Below are 17759 nucleotides of genomic sequence, written 5' to 3' on the forward strand. Positions count from 1 at the left end.
ACACACAACGGAAATGTGTCGATGAAGAACACTCGATGAAATTGGAAACTATGTCAAGTGTTCTTGATAAAAGAAAGCGAGGATGGGAACATAGAGAGAACTATAAGAGAGTGGTATTGCAGATTCCAGAAATCGTACTGGACTTGAGAAGTTTCTCGTTATAGTTTCCAAACGAAAATCAGTTAAGATAATCGAATCTTTTTTCAAAGACCTCTCATCTTTTTTTATTTGGTTTAAGAAACGCACTTTTTCACGCTTAATTTCATACTTGCGTTTACGAGGAGAGCTTGAGGAGATAACGTTTATCTATAATAGCAATGCGCGGTCCCTTACTGACAAATAGCGCCTTTATCTCGGCGATGCAGCCTTTTCATCGGTCCAGCAAATTATTCGACCCTTCGATAAGGCAGAGAATAAGTTTGGGCACGAATCTCGAGTGTCGCGCGCCATTATTTAAGCAGGCGGCTTAACTCCGTCAAACTTATTCCAAGCTGTCTTATCTTGGGCGACGTTCAATTTCAAGAACAATTCGTAGACGTAATCGCTAATCTTTTGCCGATTCTACCGTTTTAAGAACACGATCTGTGCCTGAAATATCCGCGCGCGACACTCTAAAGGATTTATGTTTGATTCAAGATAGAGAATTAATTTTCATATTTATATACCTTCGTGCATGGTCAGTGAGAAGAAATATTTTCTCCCGCTACTTTTAACCGATATGTCAAAATCACGACATACTTGGAAGTTTCTGGGAAAATATCGATTGTAGTCGCTATCGCTGCTATTCGCCGGCACGGCCGGCGGGCGAACTTTTAGCGTTTTCGCGTGCTTCAGACACATCGACCAGCAACTTCTAAAGCGATCGTTAAAGTAGCCGTAACCCTCGAACGATTCTTATAAGCGCCGTCCGGGAATCATGCAATTTACTGGAATTTGCATTTTTCTTCCAAGACTCATCGACGTTGGGAAAATCATAATTGGCTAAGATTACAACATCCTTTTCTATCTTCGTTTTCAATGCGATACGAAAGAAAACCGGGAAAAAATGTGTCACTGATCGACATTTAATGCAACAGACAAAGTTATCACGTTTTCTATTAGTTCGGTATTATTTGATTAATTTAAAGTCAATTCTAAGACAAAGTCGAGGATGAAGGTTGACTTCGTGATTGTAAGAATTATATTTCAATCCTATTTTCCATCCTCTTAGAGAAAAACGCGACGTTCGCATTTTCAACTTTTAATATCCTCTTTATCCTAATTCTTCATTTCCATGCATAAGATTATCTTATCCATCTTCGATAGCACTTGCTTGTTAAAAAAAAAAAAAAAAAAAAAAAAAAACAATCTTCCGTCTAGTCTCAAGGAGAATAGATAGCGGAATGTCCGGATATCACGGCGAGCCTTACCGTCTCTCTCTCTCTCTCTCTCTCTCTCTCTCTCTTCTCTCTCTTTCTTACTCTGTCGATGAATAGAATGTAATTTCACTTCCGTCGCTAATTCCATACTTTCCTTCCACGATTCTCGCGAAAGGTTACGAAAGAATGCCGTGAGTTACATCACATTCCCGTGCCCCGTGCCCCGTGCCGTGTATTCGATATATCGATTCATCCTTCAACGTGACTCGACGTGACGCGACACGACGCTATGTGTCCTTGTTATTTCGTGCTACGGTCAGACGGTCGCCAGACTGACGTAGATGAAAATAGGCGAGCGTATTTAGAACAAACGAGGAAACGAATCGACAGCTGAGCAACCCTGTCGAAGCACTGGCTTCGATCGATATGCATTCTTGCGATGATTGTATTCAAGGCCAGCGATATTGAAAATCGACCCCAATTTTTGGTTTTCTTATTTTATTCTTCTTACTTCTTACACGTCAGTATTATTTTATAAGTATGCTGTTTGTGATATTTATCATCTTTTGATTAATAATAAAGTTTTGTGTTCTACTTATCGCGCTAGTTCTTAATTGCTTTTGTATTACTTTTTATATGATTAAGTATTTAGCCGAGTCTTTTCACAAGTTTTTTTAATTTATTTCATACATTATTATTATGTGTATATACGCGATGCATCGTGCAACGGGGACAGATATAATGCGGTAATGCATAGATCGTCGTCCCGTTCTCAGATAGAACGTCGCGATATATCAACGAGCGTAATGGTACACGTGTCGTAACGTCGTAGATGAATGGATATGCGTGTTTATACACCGTTGTGCATCGCCGCGCCGGTTTTCCGAAGAATGCACCTGGTGAACAAAAGTCTGACTACATATACCTGATAAGAATAATCGTTTCGTAGAAATGAAATTTCTACTTATTTATGAGAAAGAAAGAGAGAGAGAGAGAGAGAGAGAGAGAGAGAGAGAGAGACAGAAACGCAAATATAATAGATGAAGAAAACATAAATCGATATTTCTCGAGGAACCAAACATTCGTAATCTTTTAAAGCTGTCGACCTTAACCCTTATAAGTCATACATTTTTTTTTTGCTCTGTTCTTGATGGTCACAATATCCTGCAATATAATTCTAGTTGTTTCAAGGCGCTTAAAAAATCTACAAAAATTTATATATGTACATTTCTTGACATTATAAAAATAATTGTGTCAACAATGATCATGTCATCACAAAAATTAAAAAATAAATTGTAAATATTTTTTTTTCTTATTAATTAAGACCTTTAGGACATTTTATTGTTAAAATATCAATAGGGTCAAAAGATTCATATATGACCTTTAAAGATTAATATCGATGAACGTAACAACGTATATGTAAATGTATGTGTCGCGCATTTTGTCGAAGCTTAAGAGATACGCGATTCGAAGAAATAAGATATATTTGAAGTACATTTATACGCATGGAGCTTTTAACAATACTGCGAACGAAGAGTTTGGAATGAGAAAAGTTGCTATTCCCCGAGTGATTCTACTTACGCGCTCTGTACAAGTTACGAGCTGCACAACTGGGTCGCCCAGAGAGAGGAATCTCTTGAAAAGCATTTGATTTCCCATAACACCGTTCTAACGGTTGTCCCCTAACGTCTATAGTGACTTTAACGGATTATTATTTATTAAGTATCCTGTGAATGTTACAATTATCACGTAATTATTCAAGTATCCGTATATCGTGAAGTAATAATGTTTAAAATATTTAATTAAGACAATAGTATATTTAACAGTATATGTAATTAAAATAACAGTGTATATATATCGAGGTAGATTATATTGTTTTGGCGAAAAAAGTAAAATGTGTAATAGGAGCTTTCTCTAATGATTTGTGCTTTGCATTGTTTCAGAAATTCCGAAAATGTGAACGTATAAAAAAAGGCAGATGCCCAACAAGGCGCGGCCTCGTCAAGAGTGGTTTTCTCAATCTCCCATAGATGTCTTGTAAGTATTAAAGGTCACCATTAAAAGCTATATACGCGAAATACATTTCGCTATATTCCTTCTCTCGTTTATTCGATTCGATTATATCGAAACCGTGCGATATCCGCGCGAGCGGCGGATATGTAATTAGCTGATTAAAGTTTCCGCGCTTGTGTTCTCCCGTGACGAGAAAATTGCCACTCTCCGCTTCCTTCTGAATTGAATTAAATAAGATAATATTTAATTTTAACGGAGCACGGAAGATTGTTTCTCTCTCTCTCTCTCTCTCTCTCTCTTTTTCTTGTTTTTTAAATTTTTATATCCCATGTCGGAACAAAGTTAAATCAGTCTCGTGGTCTATGGGATTATATTAACGCGCTGTAAACTTACTTGACCGTATAATTATACGTTGATACACTACGGCAATAATGAGTAAATAGCGCGGTCGTATTCGATAGCCGGCAGAACGGGGCCCCCGCAAGGAGAGGGGGGAGGGGGATGCAACGACGCGGAAGGCAACTCTGGAAATTGCAATTTGTTCGGATAACACGGGCCGCGTATTTCCCACGGAAACACCTCGGCCTGCCGCGCCGCGCCATGGCACAAAGCAAATTTTAGCCAGAAAACTTGCGCGTCAAACGACGCTGCCGTCGTGCAAACGGCCGGGGAGTAGTCGACTATACAACGCAAATGTTATTTCGAGCGTTCTCCAAATAAAGGTATAATATTTAAAATGTTTGTGAATACATATATACACGTAGAAAGTCGCGGGTTCGCAGCATCAAGTATCTATATATGTATATATGTATATATGTATATGTATAGATACTTACGGATACGGAAAATTGTATGGGAAAGCGTACACCACTCCCGCATATAAATATCTCCGCAATCTCTCGCGAACGTGCGCAGTTTTTCAAGATTCTCGGGACGGAACGGAACGGAAAAGAGAAAGAGACGAAAATGGATGAAGGAAAAGCGATTTCGTTACCAACCACACGACAGATTCGCTAATTGCGACTCGGATTGCAATTAAGACCGAACGTTGGAACTGTTGGAGAAATGTATAGTTTTTCTATCACACTGTCTCTCCTCTCTCTCTCTCTCTCCCCCCCTCTTTGTGACAAATCAATGAAAAACCAATAATGATGTAACGCGATGGATTAAAGCGTATCGGCGATAAACGTTAGAAGAGCCATTACGTCGGAATACAAAATGTAGCCACATCAAGTTTAGATTGCGCTCTGTCTCAGGGGTACCGACCTTTCTGCATCATTTATAGCGGATCGATCCTCCGCTCTTCCGCCCCCTCCTTCGTCCTTCTACGTTTGGTTTCACAAGTTCGTTAGCTATTCGGAGTTTAAGAGCTCGCGAGTACGACTAGTTTCGTCACTTGTGAATTCCGATTCGTTCCGTGCTTCATCCTTCGCGTATAACTTTTACCACGAGATCTTTATTCGCTCGGGAACATGTAATTTACATGCCTGTTGCGCTAATGCTGTAAACGTTTCAGTTAAGGTGACAAGTGCAATTTGGAGCGAGTTTAGCGGGAAAACCTCTATTCTCATTTTTTTTCATTATTCATCTACCATCTCTATAGATCTAAATATCGCGAGCGATAATAAACGCGGGATAGTTAGTTACGTATAGTTATTTAATATAATATAATTATCGATAATAGCGAAAAGAGAGAAGATAGCCGTGAAAATATCTAAAATTTAAAACATATCATTTAAGAGATAGCTCGAGAGTTTAATCGCTCTCTGATGAAGGCCCATTATTTTTCGCTTACGTGACAGCATGCGGGCCGATGATTTATCGTTCGCAGAAAAGGAGAAAGAGAGCTACGAAATCTTTAATGTACGGCTGGCGCACGGTAAACGTCGGTAAATCCACCGACATCGATCGATACTTTTGAGCCCGCATTCAATGGTGAACGAAATTAGCGAGCGCGGCATTGACAACCGCTTTGTTCGTCCGTCACGCGATAAATTTGCGCCGGTAACCGTAGCGTTTCGTGTAAATGCCAATCAGCTGCGCATAATTATCAGTCACGAGCCACTGCGGTGATTCTAAATTGTTTCAGCTCCTTCAGTCGAAATGTTACGCGAAAAACAAGCTCTGTATATTGCGCGCGTGCGGCAAATAATCAATTAATTTTACATTCGTCGAAAGATGAATTCCGATAAATCAGACTTGAACTTATTGTTAAAGTTGTAATGGCCTGCAAGTTGGATTAGAGTACGTGCACATCCGCGCGGTGTACGGTGCACGGTGCACGGTGCACGGTGCACGGTGCACGGTGCACGGCACACTGTAATAATCGACGATCACGGCGGGGTTTAATCATTCCTGCCGCGCCTCGACGAGGAAAGAATAAATTAGAGACACCGTCTGCAACTAACGGCTCTGTTGCGTGCCAAGAAAGAGGGAAAAACGAGGAAATAACACGATTGCCCTTTGAAAACCGAGTGGATATCTTTTCGAATGGCATATGGGAAAAGAGGGAAAAGAGGGAAAAGAGGGAAAAGAGAGATGAAAGAGGAGAAAGAGGGGAGAGCGAGACAACGACGTTTCTTTCTGCTTGTCGCAGGTGGATGTCCCGCTCCGCCATGAGGCCGGCCGAGGGTGACGCGTCGGATTGCATCTTGGTAGTCGGCGTATCCAGATCAAAAATGGCCGTCGCTTTCCTGTCGGTCGCCCTGTTATCCCTCTTCCTCACCTTCCACATACTTTACGATAGTGCCGTTTACAGCCTCCACGCGGTCTCCGCCGTTGAAGGACGCACGGTCGAGCTAGTCTCTCAGGTACGTGTCTCTCTGACTAGAATTCCATATCGCGTTAATGTCTCCAAAGACCTTCGCTATGTATGGTCTGCCACTGCTACTGGTGATTTACGGCAGGTACGCGCGACGCCGCCGCTCCTTTTCTCAACTTCCAAGGTACACTTTCCACGAACGAATCGCCACCTCCCCCAGGCCATCATAATCGGCGTACGCAAATGCGGCACTAGGGCGTTGCTGGAGATGCTCTTCCTGCATCCGCAGATACAGAAGGCGGCCGGTGAAGTTCACTTCTTCGACCGTGACGACAATTACGGAAAGGGTTTGGAATGGTATCGGCGTAAGATGCCCTACTCCTTCAAGGGGCAGATCACCATCGAGAAGAGTCCAAGTTACTTCGTGACCCCCGAGGTACCCGAAAGAATTCGCGCGATGAACGGCAGCGTTAAGCTGCTGCTCATCGTGCGGGAACCGGTTACCCGAGCGATATCGGACTACACGCAATTGCGTACACACGCCGCGACCGCGTCTACGTTAACCAACAACGGCACGCCTCAACAACAACAACAACAACAACAACAACAACAACAACAACAAACGGCGCGCACTTTCGAGGAGCTCGTTATACGACCCGACGGTACCATTAACGAATCCTACAGACCGGTCGCCATCTCTCTCTACCACACCTATATGCACCGCTGGCTGGAGGTGTTCCCCAGGGAACAGATCCTCATAGTGAACGGTGATCAATTGATCGAGGACCCGGTGCCACAGCTGCGTCGAATCGAGAATTTCCTCGGACTCGAATCGCGCATCGGCCGGCACAACTTTTACTTCAATCACACCAAGGGCTTCTACTGCCTGAGGAACGAGACCTCGGAAAAGTGTCTGAAGGAGAGCAAAGGGCGTCGTCATCCGCGTGTCAGTCCGATGGTAGTGACGAAGCTGAGAAAGTTCTTCAACGAGCACAATCAACGCTTCTACGAACTAGTCGGCGAGGATCTTGGCTGGCCGGAGGAATAACCATCGTGGAGAATACCGACTTGTTCGTTATCCACGCGGGTCGCGCGCGCATCCAGCGGCCAACACGATCCTTTAACTAAGATCGAATATCCTCCCGTCACCGAAGAAGAAATACCGTTACCAATCAGCGGCCAAATTGACCACTGCGAGTCGAAGAGAAGATCCGAGCTGACGTCGTTCATGAAGACTCTTGGAGATTACATCGTTTCCATCAGCGACACCTGACCTGATCTCTTCGGGGACACCGACACAAAAGGATAAGTAGTTTATTTATTAAAATAGTTAATCTAGTTCTTTGTTTTCGAGAAAGAGATATAACGGGCTGATGTTTTGCGATGAGAGCATCAACATTGATCAACGGATGCACGCGAAATCAGCGTCTTGTTATACATTGCATTATCAATGTAAGCGTACGCGTATACAAAACACGTACACATGAATGTATACATACATACACACATACGTATATACACACATATATATATACACACACATACACACACACACACACACACACAAAGTTACAATAACGCCGGCCAAAATAAAATAGAGACGCGGATCCGCGAGACAAACCGCAATCGCTCGTGGATCCACGCGGCATGCGGATCACATTGGTCCGTGACTTTACATATCAATTTTACATATCGATAGTTTACATATCAATAGGTTAACTAGTTCGTACGACAAAGATTGAATATTTTTATAATCCACATTGGAAGTTGTTATATCGCTTATGTCGTTAAGGATATTACATAACGCGAGAGATCTCTCGCGGCGATCAAAAAGATCGAAAGTTTTATTTATTGCGTCTCACGCATGTACGATTCACTATTATCAAAGTATATAGATATAGGGAGAATAGAGAGATGAAAGGAAAAAGACGGAGAGAACGGAATAATTACACCAGTTTGCTTTTTTTTTTTTTTTTTGCGAATAGGAAAAATCGAAAGCAAACTGAACGCGCAATCTTTTTATTTTTCGCCGTCTCTCCAACTTTATTTCTTCTCTCTCGCGAAAGAACGCGAGAGAACGTTCTTCTCCATCGTTCTCTGACACTGGATATCGGCGCAAGCGTTCCTCTGGGAACACGAAGAGAAGTAGGGTGGAATCCGACGAACCGCGAATAAACTCGTCAACGGTAGATGTAACGGCTCGCCGAGAGGCTGTATCGTCTAGAAATCTTTATAATCGATTATTTTCCAAATCCCGATAGAGAGCTTGTAAACGTACGCGCATAACGTTTTACACACACACACACACACACACACATACATGCAAACATATATGGTACAAGTTACTTTTTACCGAATCAAAATAAACCGAATATTAGATGTGCGATAAAAGTGACGCGACAACGGAAATGTGTCAACGCTTTTGCCTGCTCCGAAATAGTTGTGAATAATTACGCGGACAATTAATAACTCAGCTCGACGTCGACAAGGATGACGAAACCGCGAGAAATTAGAAATTGAGATAAACGCTCTTTACAGAATCTGTTCGCGGATTTCAAGATGAAGACACGTTAAACCTCACGCGGTTTCACAAATTATGCTTGTAGCGGTTCACGCTCTCGAGCAATTTTACATGAATTTTTATATCTCTCTCTTTCAGATTTTTTCAGACACCAACGCTCGTTGATAAGAATCTCACTGTGATGATTATTAACGTAATACGCATCTGCAATTATTGAGAACGCGGGGAAAACAGAAGCGAGATAAAAGAAGCGCGAGAAACGGCAGCTTGTTGCTCAGCGACAAGTTTTTCTCTCGGAAGGATACGCGACGCCATAAATAATTCGCTTTACGGCGCAAGTGAATCGTGCATGTGTGACAAAGTGCATCGTGCGTTAATTCGTGCGATAAATACGCGGTCGCTTAGGCTCCGTTTCAGGCGGCCGGAGATCTCGAGAGTAATTCGCGATTCGAAGCCAAATGCGTCAATTTCCTTCGCGCCATAAATAAGGAATGTAGTTTCTAATATTTGACATCCTCGCAAGTGAGATACGGTAGTAAGTTTAAGCCGGCGGAGAAAATTCTGTTTGCGTCGATTAAATTACTTTCAGCGAGAAGAGAGAATGTTTATCTTTAGTACATTCTACGAGAGACGACTGAACCTAGTTTTTATTTATAGCTATTTAATAAAGCCAAGCTTCATTTTATCCCGACCTCGTTAATTATCTCATCTCCGCAATTATCTTAGCCGTGATGTTACACATACTTCGATTATCGGTTCTCCAACTTGACAATTTCGACAACGTTAATTTCTGATTCCGAACGAATTAAAGAGAATCGCGTTCTGAGAATCTTCTTTTTTTTTTTTTACGCAAGCGCTTTGAGCTCATTTTTGCCCGAGGACTCGAGACTCGAGTTGCGTTTACATAAGAATCGTAATTTTCATCAAAAGTGTTTTATTTTATTTTATTTTATTTTTACTTAATTAGTTAACTAGTTCACAACTCCATAATTATTACGCGATTTAATAATTCTTGATTAAATTATTTCGCTAAAAGAGAGAGAGAGAGAGAGAGAGAGAGAGAGAGAGAGAGAGAGAGAGCTGCTTAAAAGAATTTCTCTTTACATCTCTAGCGTTTCTCCGATGCTACGCGTTGCGCATGAAAATTTTGAAAGTACAAAAAATAACAATTTTATTTTGCTTAAAGTGAAATTGAAATTTTCTGCACCTCAAATTTTTCATATATATTTTGAATTTATAAAAGTATGAAAAAAATATAAATCTTTTAATTCTCTCTTTAAATAACTTGATCCAACTTACGGATCACTCGAAACATAAATCTTTCCACGATTAGATTTAGGGGGAAGGTATATATATATCTTGAATACTTGTTCCCTTTATTCTCGAATAATCTTGGATCGTTACAGCTCGAAACGAGCGGACATTTGTTACAAGTAAATTTTCAATTACTAGGTAGCGATCGCAGCGTGACCGAGGACGAATTTGAAAAAGTCACGCCATCAAAGTCTCCCTTTACAATCTTCCAGTAACCTCGCGGACGAATATTTTCAATTCCACCTTGACTCGATGACCAAGCGAGAGTTTGTACATTACACGCGTGACACGCGATCGCCTTTTCTCAGCCTCGCTTAAACGCACGCAAAAACGCACGTATTCGCTCGATATTCCTCCTCGTGACGAGCGAACGGATCGCGTTATAATTTTTGACCCCTGCAGCCAATTAAGGAACTTGTACGCTTTAAAAGTCACGGCACTTCTCCGTGATAAGGAGTCTTGTAACTAGTCACCTTAATCATCTTACATTACGCTCGGTTACGCTTATTTAAATGATTGAGAACATTTTTTTCAATGAGTTTTTTTTTACATTCTGACGAGCAATTTTTTTATATGTGACGTTCATTCATTGATTAATCCTATTCTCCGCTCTTTTCTCTCCACGAGAAGTGAATATCGAGATTTTTTACGAGTGAGAATTGGCACGATTCGCGCACGGCTAAATTGTTGCACATTCAATTATAATAATATCTTGGACATAATTATGTGACGTCAAAGGGAGAGAGAGAGAGAGAGAGAGAGAGAGCAAAGAAAGATGCTTTTATTCAAATATTAAATTGTCGCGACTTTACTGAATTTCCCGTCAAATCATCTGTTGTTTCAAATGTTATTGAAATTACACTGCGAAAAAATATGATCTTTAGTGCAAGGCAAGATAAATATTATTCCTATATCTGTCTGTCTCTCTCTCTCTCTCTCTCTCTCTCTCTCTCTCTCTCTCTCTCTCTCTCTCTCTCTCTTTCTCTACCTCTCTTTACCTCTCTCGTTACTCTGCAAGAGGGAATGAGTAAAAGTTTCATTCCCCGGCGCGCATCGCGCGATCACGATATTCTCCCTCGGCCTCCGCGGCCCCGGTCTCGGGCCATTCACCCCGACTTTAGCAGAGTTAGCACCCCTCTCCTCTCAGCGAGTGTTTTTTTCCTCCCTCCCGTCTTTTTTTTTTTTTTTTTTTTTTTTTTATTCGTCGATGTCCGGTCAATCTACGGGGGATTTCACGCGGCTTTTCCATCCGTCGCGATGTAACAAATATTTTCAACGTCAAACGTAACAAATGGCGAGTAAAAACCTCTGTAAACACCCGTTATTTTGCCCCCCTATCTTTCGAGCGAAATATGAAATGCGCAAGAACGCGCGGCGTCTATACAGTGTTGAATGTGTCATACACTTTGTTACGCGTGCCAGTTGACCCATAAATGTAATACGCGTCGCGTTGAAAGTAGAAATTGAATTGGGGTCTTTCGGAAACAGCTGCCTGTGCCCGGATAACCTCTTTGCCCCGACTGATCGATATTGCTCGCCATTCACGCGGACGTCCGGCGAAATGTACGCAGATCCGGCGGATCCCTCTTGTCCCTTTCGTCTCCATTACGGATGCACCCTCTACGGAGCGGCCGAGATGAATATGTATTTTCCAGCGAGCTCGCCACGCGAAAGTACTGAAATTTGTAAAGACCCGTCCAGAGCAGCGTGGCTCTGTCCCGACACCTATTCTCATACAACCTGTTTCCTCGCTTTCCTCGCTGGATAATAACGTCCCGCTCTACTTCCAAGAGGTTTAGTCTTCAAAATAATGATAAAGAATCATCTTTGTGCAGAGTTTTTGTCGAGGGAAAAAAAAAAAAAAAAAACATAACGAACGTTGCGCGAAACTTTTCTAGCGTCTCCTTTTTTTTTATATTTCTCATTTTCTTCTTTCTTAATATTAATATCGATACTCGGACAATGAAATTCTCTGATGCGAGGGTCGCGGGAAGCGCTTCTTTTCGCGTGTGATGAATATGCATTTTATGCAAAATGCAGCCGCATTCGCCAACTTCGAAGTCGAGGAGGAAGAAGAACCGAGGCTTCGTAGGAAGGAAAAGCCCGGGCCGCCTAACAATCTCGCGCAGGTCTTTGCGAATGAAGGAATTATGCAGGATGATAAGATCGTGGATTCTGATTTAATTACGCGTGTGAATTCGAATATATTCGTAATGCAGAGGTGATTGACCTTCCCCGTAATACATCGTAATACCGTCCTGAGTACAAAGTCGAAGAAAATAAAAAAAAAATAATAATAAGTACAACGCATTAAGAAAATTTGATATGCATAGATAAGTTGAGAGGGGCAAGGGGAAAATGTCTTCCCCAAGGAAATTTTATGGTGCGTCGAGTATCGAGTAATTATCTAAGCACGATAAAATTCAGAATCGATTCTCTCTTAATAGCATATTACTATGCGATACTCTGCGTGGGCGACGGATTACTTGGGTCTCGCGGGATAATAATAACCCGGTAATCAACCCTCGAGAAGTTTCGCGGAATAACAGCTTAATAATGCATGCGAAACGTTGTCGGAATTCGCATATCGGACGGATAAACGCGAGATTGAATTGTAACGTTCACGGTCACTTTAAAAAATTATATAATGGATTTTGGATCAATGAGATTTATCTTGGAGGGATAGCTTTTCGTTTTTTCGCAATTTTATGAATTAAAAACGAATTATTATCATGCGCGCATAACGTTATGTAAGGAAAAATGTCGGATACCCGTGTTTTTTTAATATGTAAAATTCTTTAATATTTAAATTAATGCGATGTAATTGCGCAACTTGTTTGAACGAACATTGTTTGTAATAATAATAATAATAATAAAAATAATATCTCCATATACACATATTTTTTCGTGTTTCTATGGACGGAAGTAAAAATGGTAGATTATTCCGACAGCCGCGGAATACGCAAAGCTACAACGGGAAGCCGGAGAAAAGCGAAAAAGCGTGAAAACATGGGCTGTTATCCCGCGAAAATCTAATTAATCGCTCGCGCAAACTTTTTCACACACAGTTTAAACTCCGGAACCTTTAAAATTTTTCGACTCCATCTCCGGAACGAGAAAAAAAAAAAAAAAAAAAAAAAACGGACACAAAGGTCATTCATTTGGGTATGGTCACGTGACAGCAGCGGTGAGAAAGGGAGGGGGAGAGTCGTCGAAAATACTCTAGTAAAACGATTACTCCAACTCTTTACAATTCAAATTTATACTTTAATGCTTGCAGAACAATTCTTCGTTTGTATTACACAATCGTACATGAAAGTAAATCAATTTTCATACAAACGGATGTTCTCGAATGGTTTTTATAAACACCTGGAACGCAAACTCGTCCGAATATCGAAGAACCGATACTATGTACATATATATCTGTACAACCTTGTTGAATAATCGATGAGAATCGCTCGATCTTCGTTTGTCCTCGGTTCGTATCCCATTGATCGATTTACCCCATTTTCCTCCTCAGTTATTTCGTTGCCCTTCGTTGCCACGATAATCGGCATTGAACGTACGATCAGTTAGGTCCAGAAAATTACGGTCCATAAGCACATTGCACAGTTGAGCTTTTTCTTTTCTCGCAGAAGGAATTTATCTTTATTCGGTCTGTTCAAATACTATCGTAATTATCCAAAATTTATTATTACTTATTAGCGGATAATAAACTTCAAATTGAGATACGAGTATATCTCCTCAAAAAACTTTTATATTTTTAGAAACAAAAATATCAGATGTTATTATTGGATATATCGAATCTATCGAGTTTAAATATCGCAAAATTTATAAAGAAGATTGCGAGATAGATTACGTTTTATATAACAATATCCTTGGAAGAAATTGACGCAAGAATCCTCGAATCGCACGAAAGGGAAGGGGAGGGGGAATTAAATCATGGAGCGATCAATGAAACCAAAGACATTAATAAGTAAACAAAGAGGATGCATGAAAATATCTCTTTTTGAAGGAAAAATGACATGCATCCTCGCGCTCGTAGAGCTAGTCGTTAAAATGAAAGTAACATATCATACTTGATAAGTGTAGTGTAAGAAACGCTCAACGATCCTTGGATCCTTTGAAGCTAACTTCGCTGAATCCTCGGATCATTGAAATTCTCGAATTACGTATCGGATCCGCGAATTATCGAGATCGTTGTGAATCGTTTCTTCGCGCTGTTGCGCCCGCCACGATTTTTGTTGCGTGAATTCATTCTTGTCAAGTGCGATTCTGTGAAATTACATGTACCTACATAATATAATTTAATACGGTTACGAGTCTTTTCTCAATAATATATATATATATATACATATATACTCGATTACGTCATTTTCGCACATAAATTAAATTTATAACCAACTGTTGCCAAGGCATTATCAAAATTTGAAGATGAAAAAGTTGGGTGACGACTAAGACTTATTGTTAGGGATAAAAAGTACAAAAGATATACGACAAGCGGCAGCCTGCCAAGGAAAGAAAATTCAGCCGAGCAGGAGTCTATGAATGGAGGAACATGCGGTGTATATCTACGGATACAATGTGTATGTACAAGTTGCGCTTGCTTTCCGTTTCTTATCGGCTTTCGCGAGTCGACAGCGACAGTCGGGGGTACACTCTCCACCACGAGAGATATCTCTATGAGAGAGCGCCTCCATCCCTACGCCCTGCGACTTCTCTTTCTCCTCACCTTTACCGTCTGTATCGCGCACCCCAGGGGAGAGCACTGATTTATTTAAAAGACGAAGTCGACGTTGGCGCATCGCCCTCAGCAAGCGTCGCCGCTCGATTCTCGGACGCATCTCGATTTTCCTTTCGATGTTTTTATTCTTCCTTTTCGATTTCTTTTTGCGTGCTATAATATCGATTGTTGTGGCCAATATTTATTTCTTTAATTGTTTTTATTCTTTATCGATCCCCTTTATTTTTAGCGATTGTTTTTATCTATATTCGATTGATTAAATTTATCTCGCACTTAACTCAAATTAAAGTTTACGATTTTTTTAATCCGAACGTATAGCAAATATATACTTTTCACTTTCAATTAATGGAATTTAGATTTGATCTTGTACACTAATATTTTTAATCTTCAATCGCTTATAACTGCAAATATTATTGAAACCTCGCCTTTCAGCCAACTATCCATTTTCTCGGCGTAGATTGCAATATCTGTGCGATACTTTCGAGATATCGAGAATGATACTCCAAGGAAATTCCTTCGATCGAAAACAAATAGCGGGAGAATAATGTATATATGTATTTATTCGCCGCTTATACGATTCCTTTTTATATCACGAAACAACGTGGCGAGCGCAATTGACGTTCTGTCGACGAAATATCAGATATTTTATCGAGATGACAGCTTCTCGAACGCCGAAATGTCTTTCAAGTTGTTGGCCCGATAAGATATTTGATATTGTTCGCGCGAAGAATGCTAAATCAGAGGTGCACAAACTAATACGCATTCAACTCGGTATACAGACCAACTGTTGTTATTTTTTTGAAACGTATAAATAGAATTAAGTTAAGATATGATATTCTATAAAGCACTCTCTACACTTTTACTTGACAAGGGAAAATGTACAGACATTCTTACGTTAAAAAAAAAAAAAGAAATCAAACGTCATGTTATTTTATACAAAATCACCTCTTTTATTCAATTTCGATATGTCGAAATATCGTATGTTTTATTTTTGTAGTATTAAGTTTGCTATTATTAACATCACACTTGTAATCTATTTTTATAACGATAAAAAAATTGAAGCCACAAAAAAAGAGATCATAAATTGATTAGTGTGAACAGGGGCCAGCATCCTTTTTCGAGAAGAAAGATACAATTAAGTATGGAAAAGTCACAAAAGTTTGATTAATTTTGTTTTAACCCGCTTGTTTATTCAATTATATCGTTATATCACTGTGTGTGTGTGATTTGTCTTGATATATTTCTGAAATATTTGTCCGGGTGACACAAAAGCGAGTTTGCGCGCCGCTGGTACAGGCGTAAGAGAATAGATATAAGGCCCTAGATTTACAAAGAGCCATAGCTATACGTTAAGCAATAAGCCACGCTAAAAAAAAAGACGATACATATCAACAATTGCCTGTACGGTGTAATACGGTGTTGTTTCTCGACACGTGCACCGGATTAAGCGAAAACAAAAAAAAAAATATCACAAAAGCGAGGTGTCCGTGCAGAGCTGAAAACTATCGAGAAGCGATCGCGTTAGTTACGAAAACCGGCAAAATGCTGTTGTATCGCGTGTACGAGATTTCACGAAATGCGATTATCCGTATATTTACGAGCAGCTATAGTGGTTGAAATTTTTCAAATATTCCGCAAACTTATACATATATACACACATATGTATATATATTATATATATATATATATATATATATATATATATGTGTGTGTGATAGCATAAGCAACTAGGTACGCCATAAACATTTGTAAAACATGTTCTTATATATTTATTTCGCAGCAAATATTTTTGCATACATACATATATACAATATATATCAGGAGACCTTCAAAGAGTAAAAAAGCTTTCCGTTGGAAAGTTTTTGAGTTTTTTTTTTTTTTTTTAACTTTAAAGAGACACGAAAAATATAACGGAACATAAAGAAAAAAATGCGAGAGAATTGTTCCGTAGAACAACGAGTTCCCTCTTCTCACGCGCGCGCGAGAACGCGAATTAATGCACGCGGAAAATATCGATCGTCCCGAGCTGCGGCGTGCAAAAAAAAATAACAAAAAAATCAAATTGTTCCCGGGGAAAAAGAAAAAAAAAAAAAAAAGGAGAACCATCGGCGGACGGGGTTCGTGTTCGTCTGGCGCGGCCGCATTTTCGTCGAGAGAGTTTAGCCTCTGGCGGAGTACAAAAGGCTTTTGCGCGGTGACCCGGCAAGAGTCGTCGGCCGGCATTCGCCTAATCGGCCGAGAATTGATTCCGATAACACACGGAAATGGCACGACGCTACGCCACGTGGGATTTGCATTTGCATTTGCAGGCGGGGAAGCACGACCGGCAGGACCGGTCGAATCTGCACAAATATAAAGGTATATGCAGAGTCTATAAATACATAATTAATTTTTAATTTATATCGTACTAAAAGAGATACGCTTCTCTTACCTCGATCGCTTCTCGATCGTCAAGGGTGACGCGCAACCACCTCAGGGTCGCATCAAATTAACGCTATAGTTCAAAACGAGTACATATCACTAGTTGTTAACGGCGCATAGTAAATAGATTTAATAACGACATTAACAATTAATTTATTATACATTTACTCGTATCTTATACATATATATAATATACATATAAAAATTGATATTGTATGTATACATACAAGATACCTATATATACATATACATATATATATATATATATATATATATGTACACATATATATGTATATATATATATGTGTGTGTGTACACACGTACATATATACACAAGCTACCGTGTAAGTTTTAATAAAATGTGTATAGAGAGAAACGGGAGAGGGAATGCGTATAATTTGAATGTGCGCATAACTCGACGATTATTCGTCGCGAATAATTCCGACATGCGAACAAAGCTGTTCCATTGATATCAATAAGAGTCGATCGAAACCAGACAGTATTTTAAATGAGCGTAGATAGCGATTGTTAGTTACGTACTATATTACGTACCGTTTAGCATCGTTGATCGGTTTTGTTGTTAGAGTTTTTATTTATTTATTTTATTTTATTTTTCTTTTTTTTTTT

The 17759-nt window shown here is 40.0% G+C and overlaps 1 protein-coding gene across 1 annotated transcript in view; it reads left to right on the top strand.

Moving 5' to 3' along the window:
- The window catches only part of Hs3st-a (Heparan sulfate 3-O sulfotransferase-A), a 38528-nt gene extending 22282 nt beyond the window's left edge, over positions 1–16246 (top strand). The window contains exons 3-5 of the mRNA XM_072891669.1: positions 3302–3395; positions 5968–6181; positions 6278–16246. Coding sequence (XP_072747770.1) covers positions 3337–3395; positions 5968–6181; positions 6278–7180 — 1176 coding nt within the window. The 5' untranslated portion in view covers positions 3302–3336 and the 3' untranslated portion in view covers positions 7181–16246. The remainder of the gene's footprint in view (positions 1–3301; positions 3396–5967; positions 6182–6277) is intronic.
- Positions 16247–17759: the final 1513 nt, after the last annotated feature.

This window comes from Anoplolepis gracilipes, chromosome 4, assembly GCF_047496725.1.
Source record: "Anoplolepis gracilipes chromosome 4, ASM4749672v1, whole genome shotgun sequence".
NCBI lineage: Eukaryota > Metazoa > Arthropoda > Insecta > Hymenoptera > Formicidae > Anoplolepis > Anoplolepis gracilipes.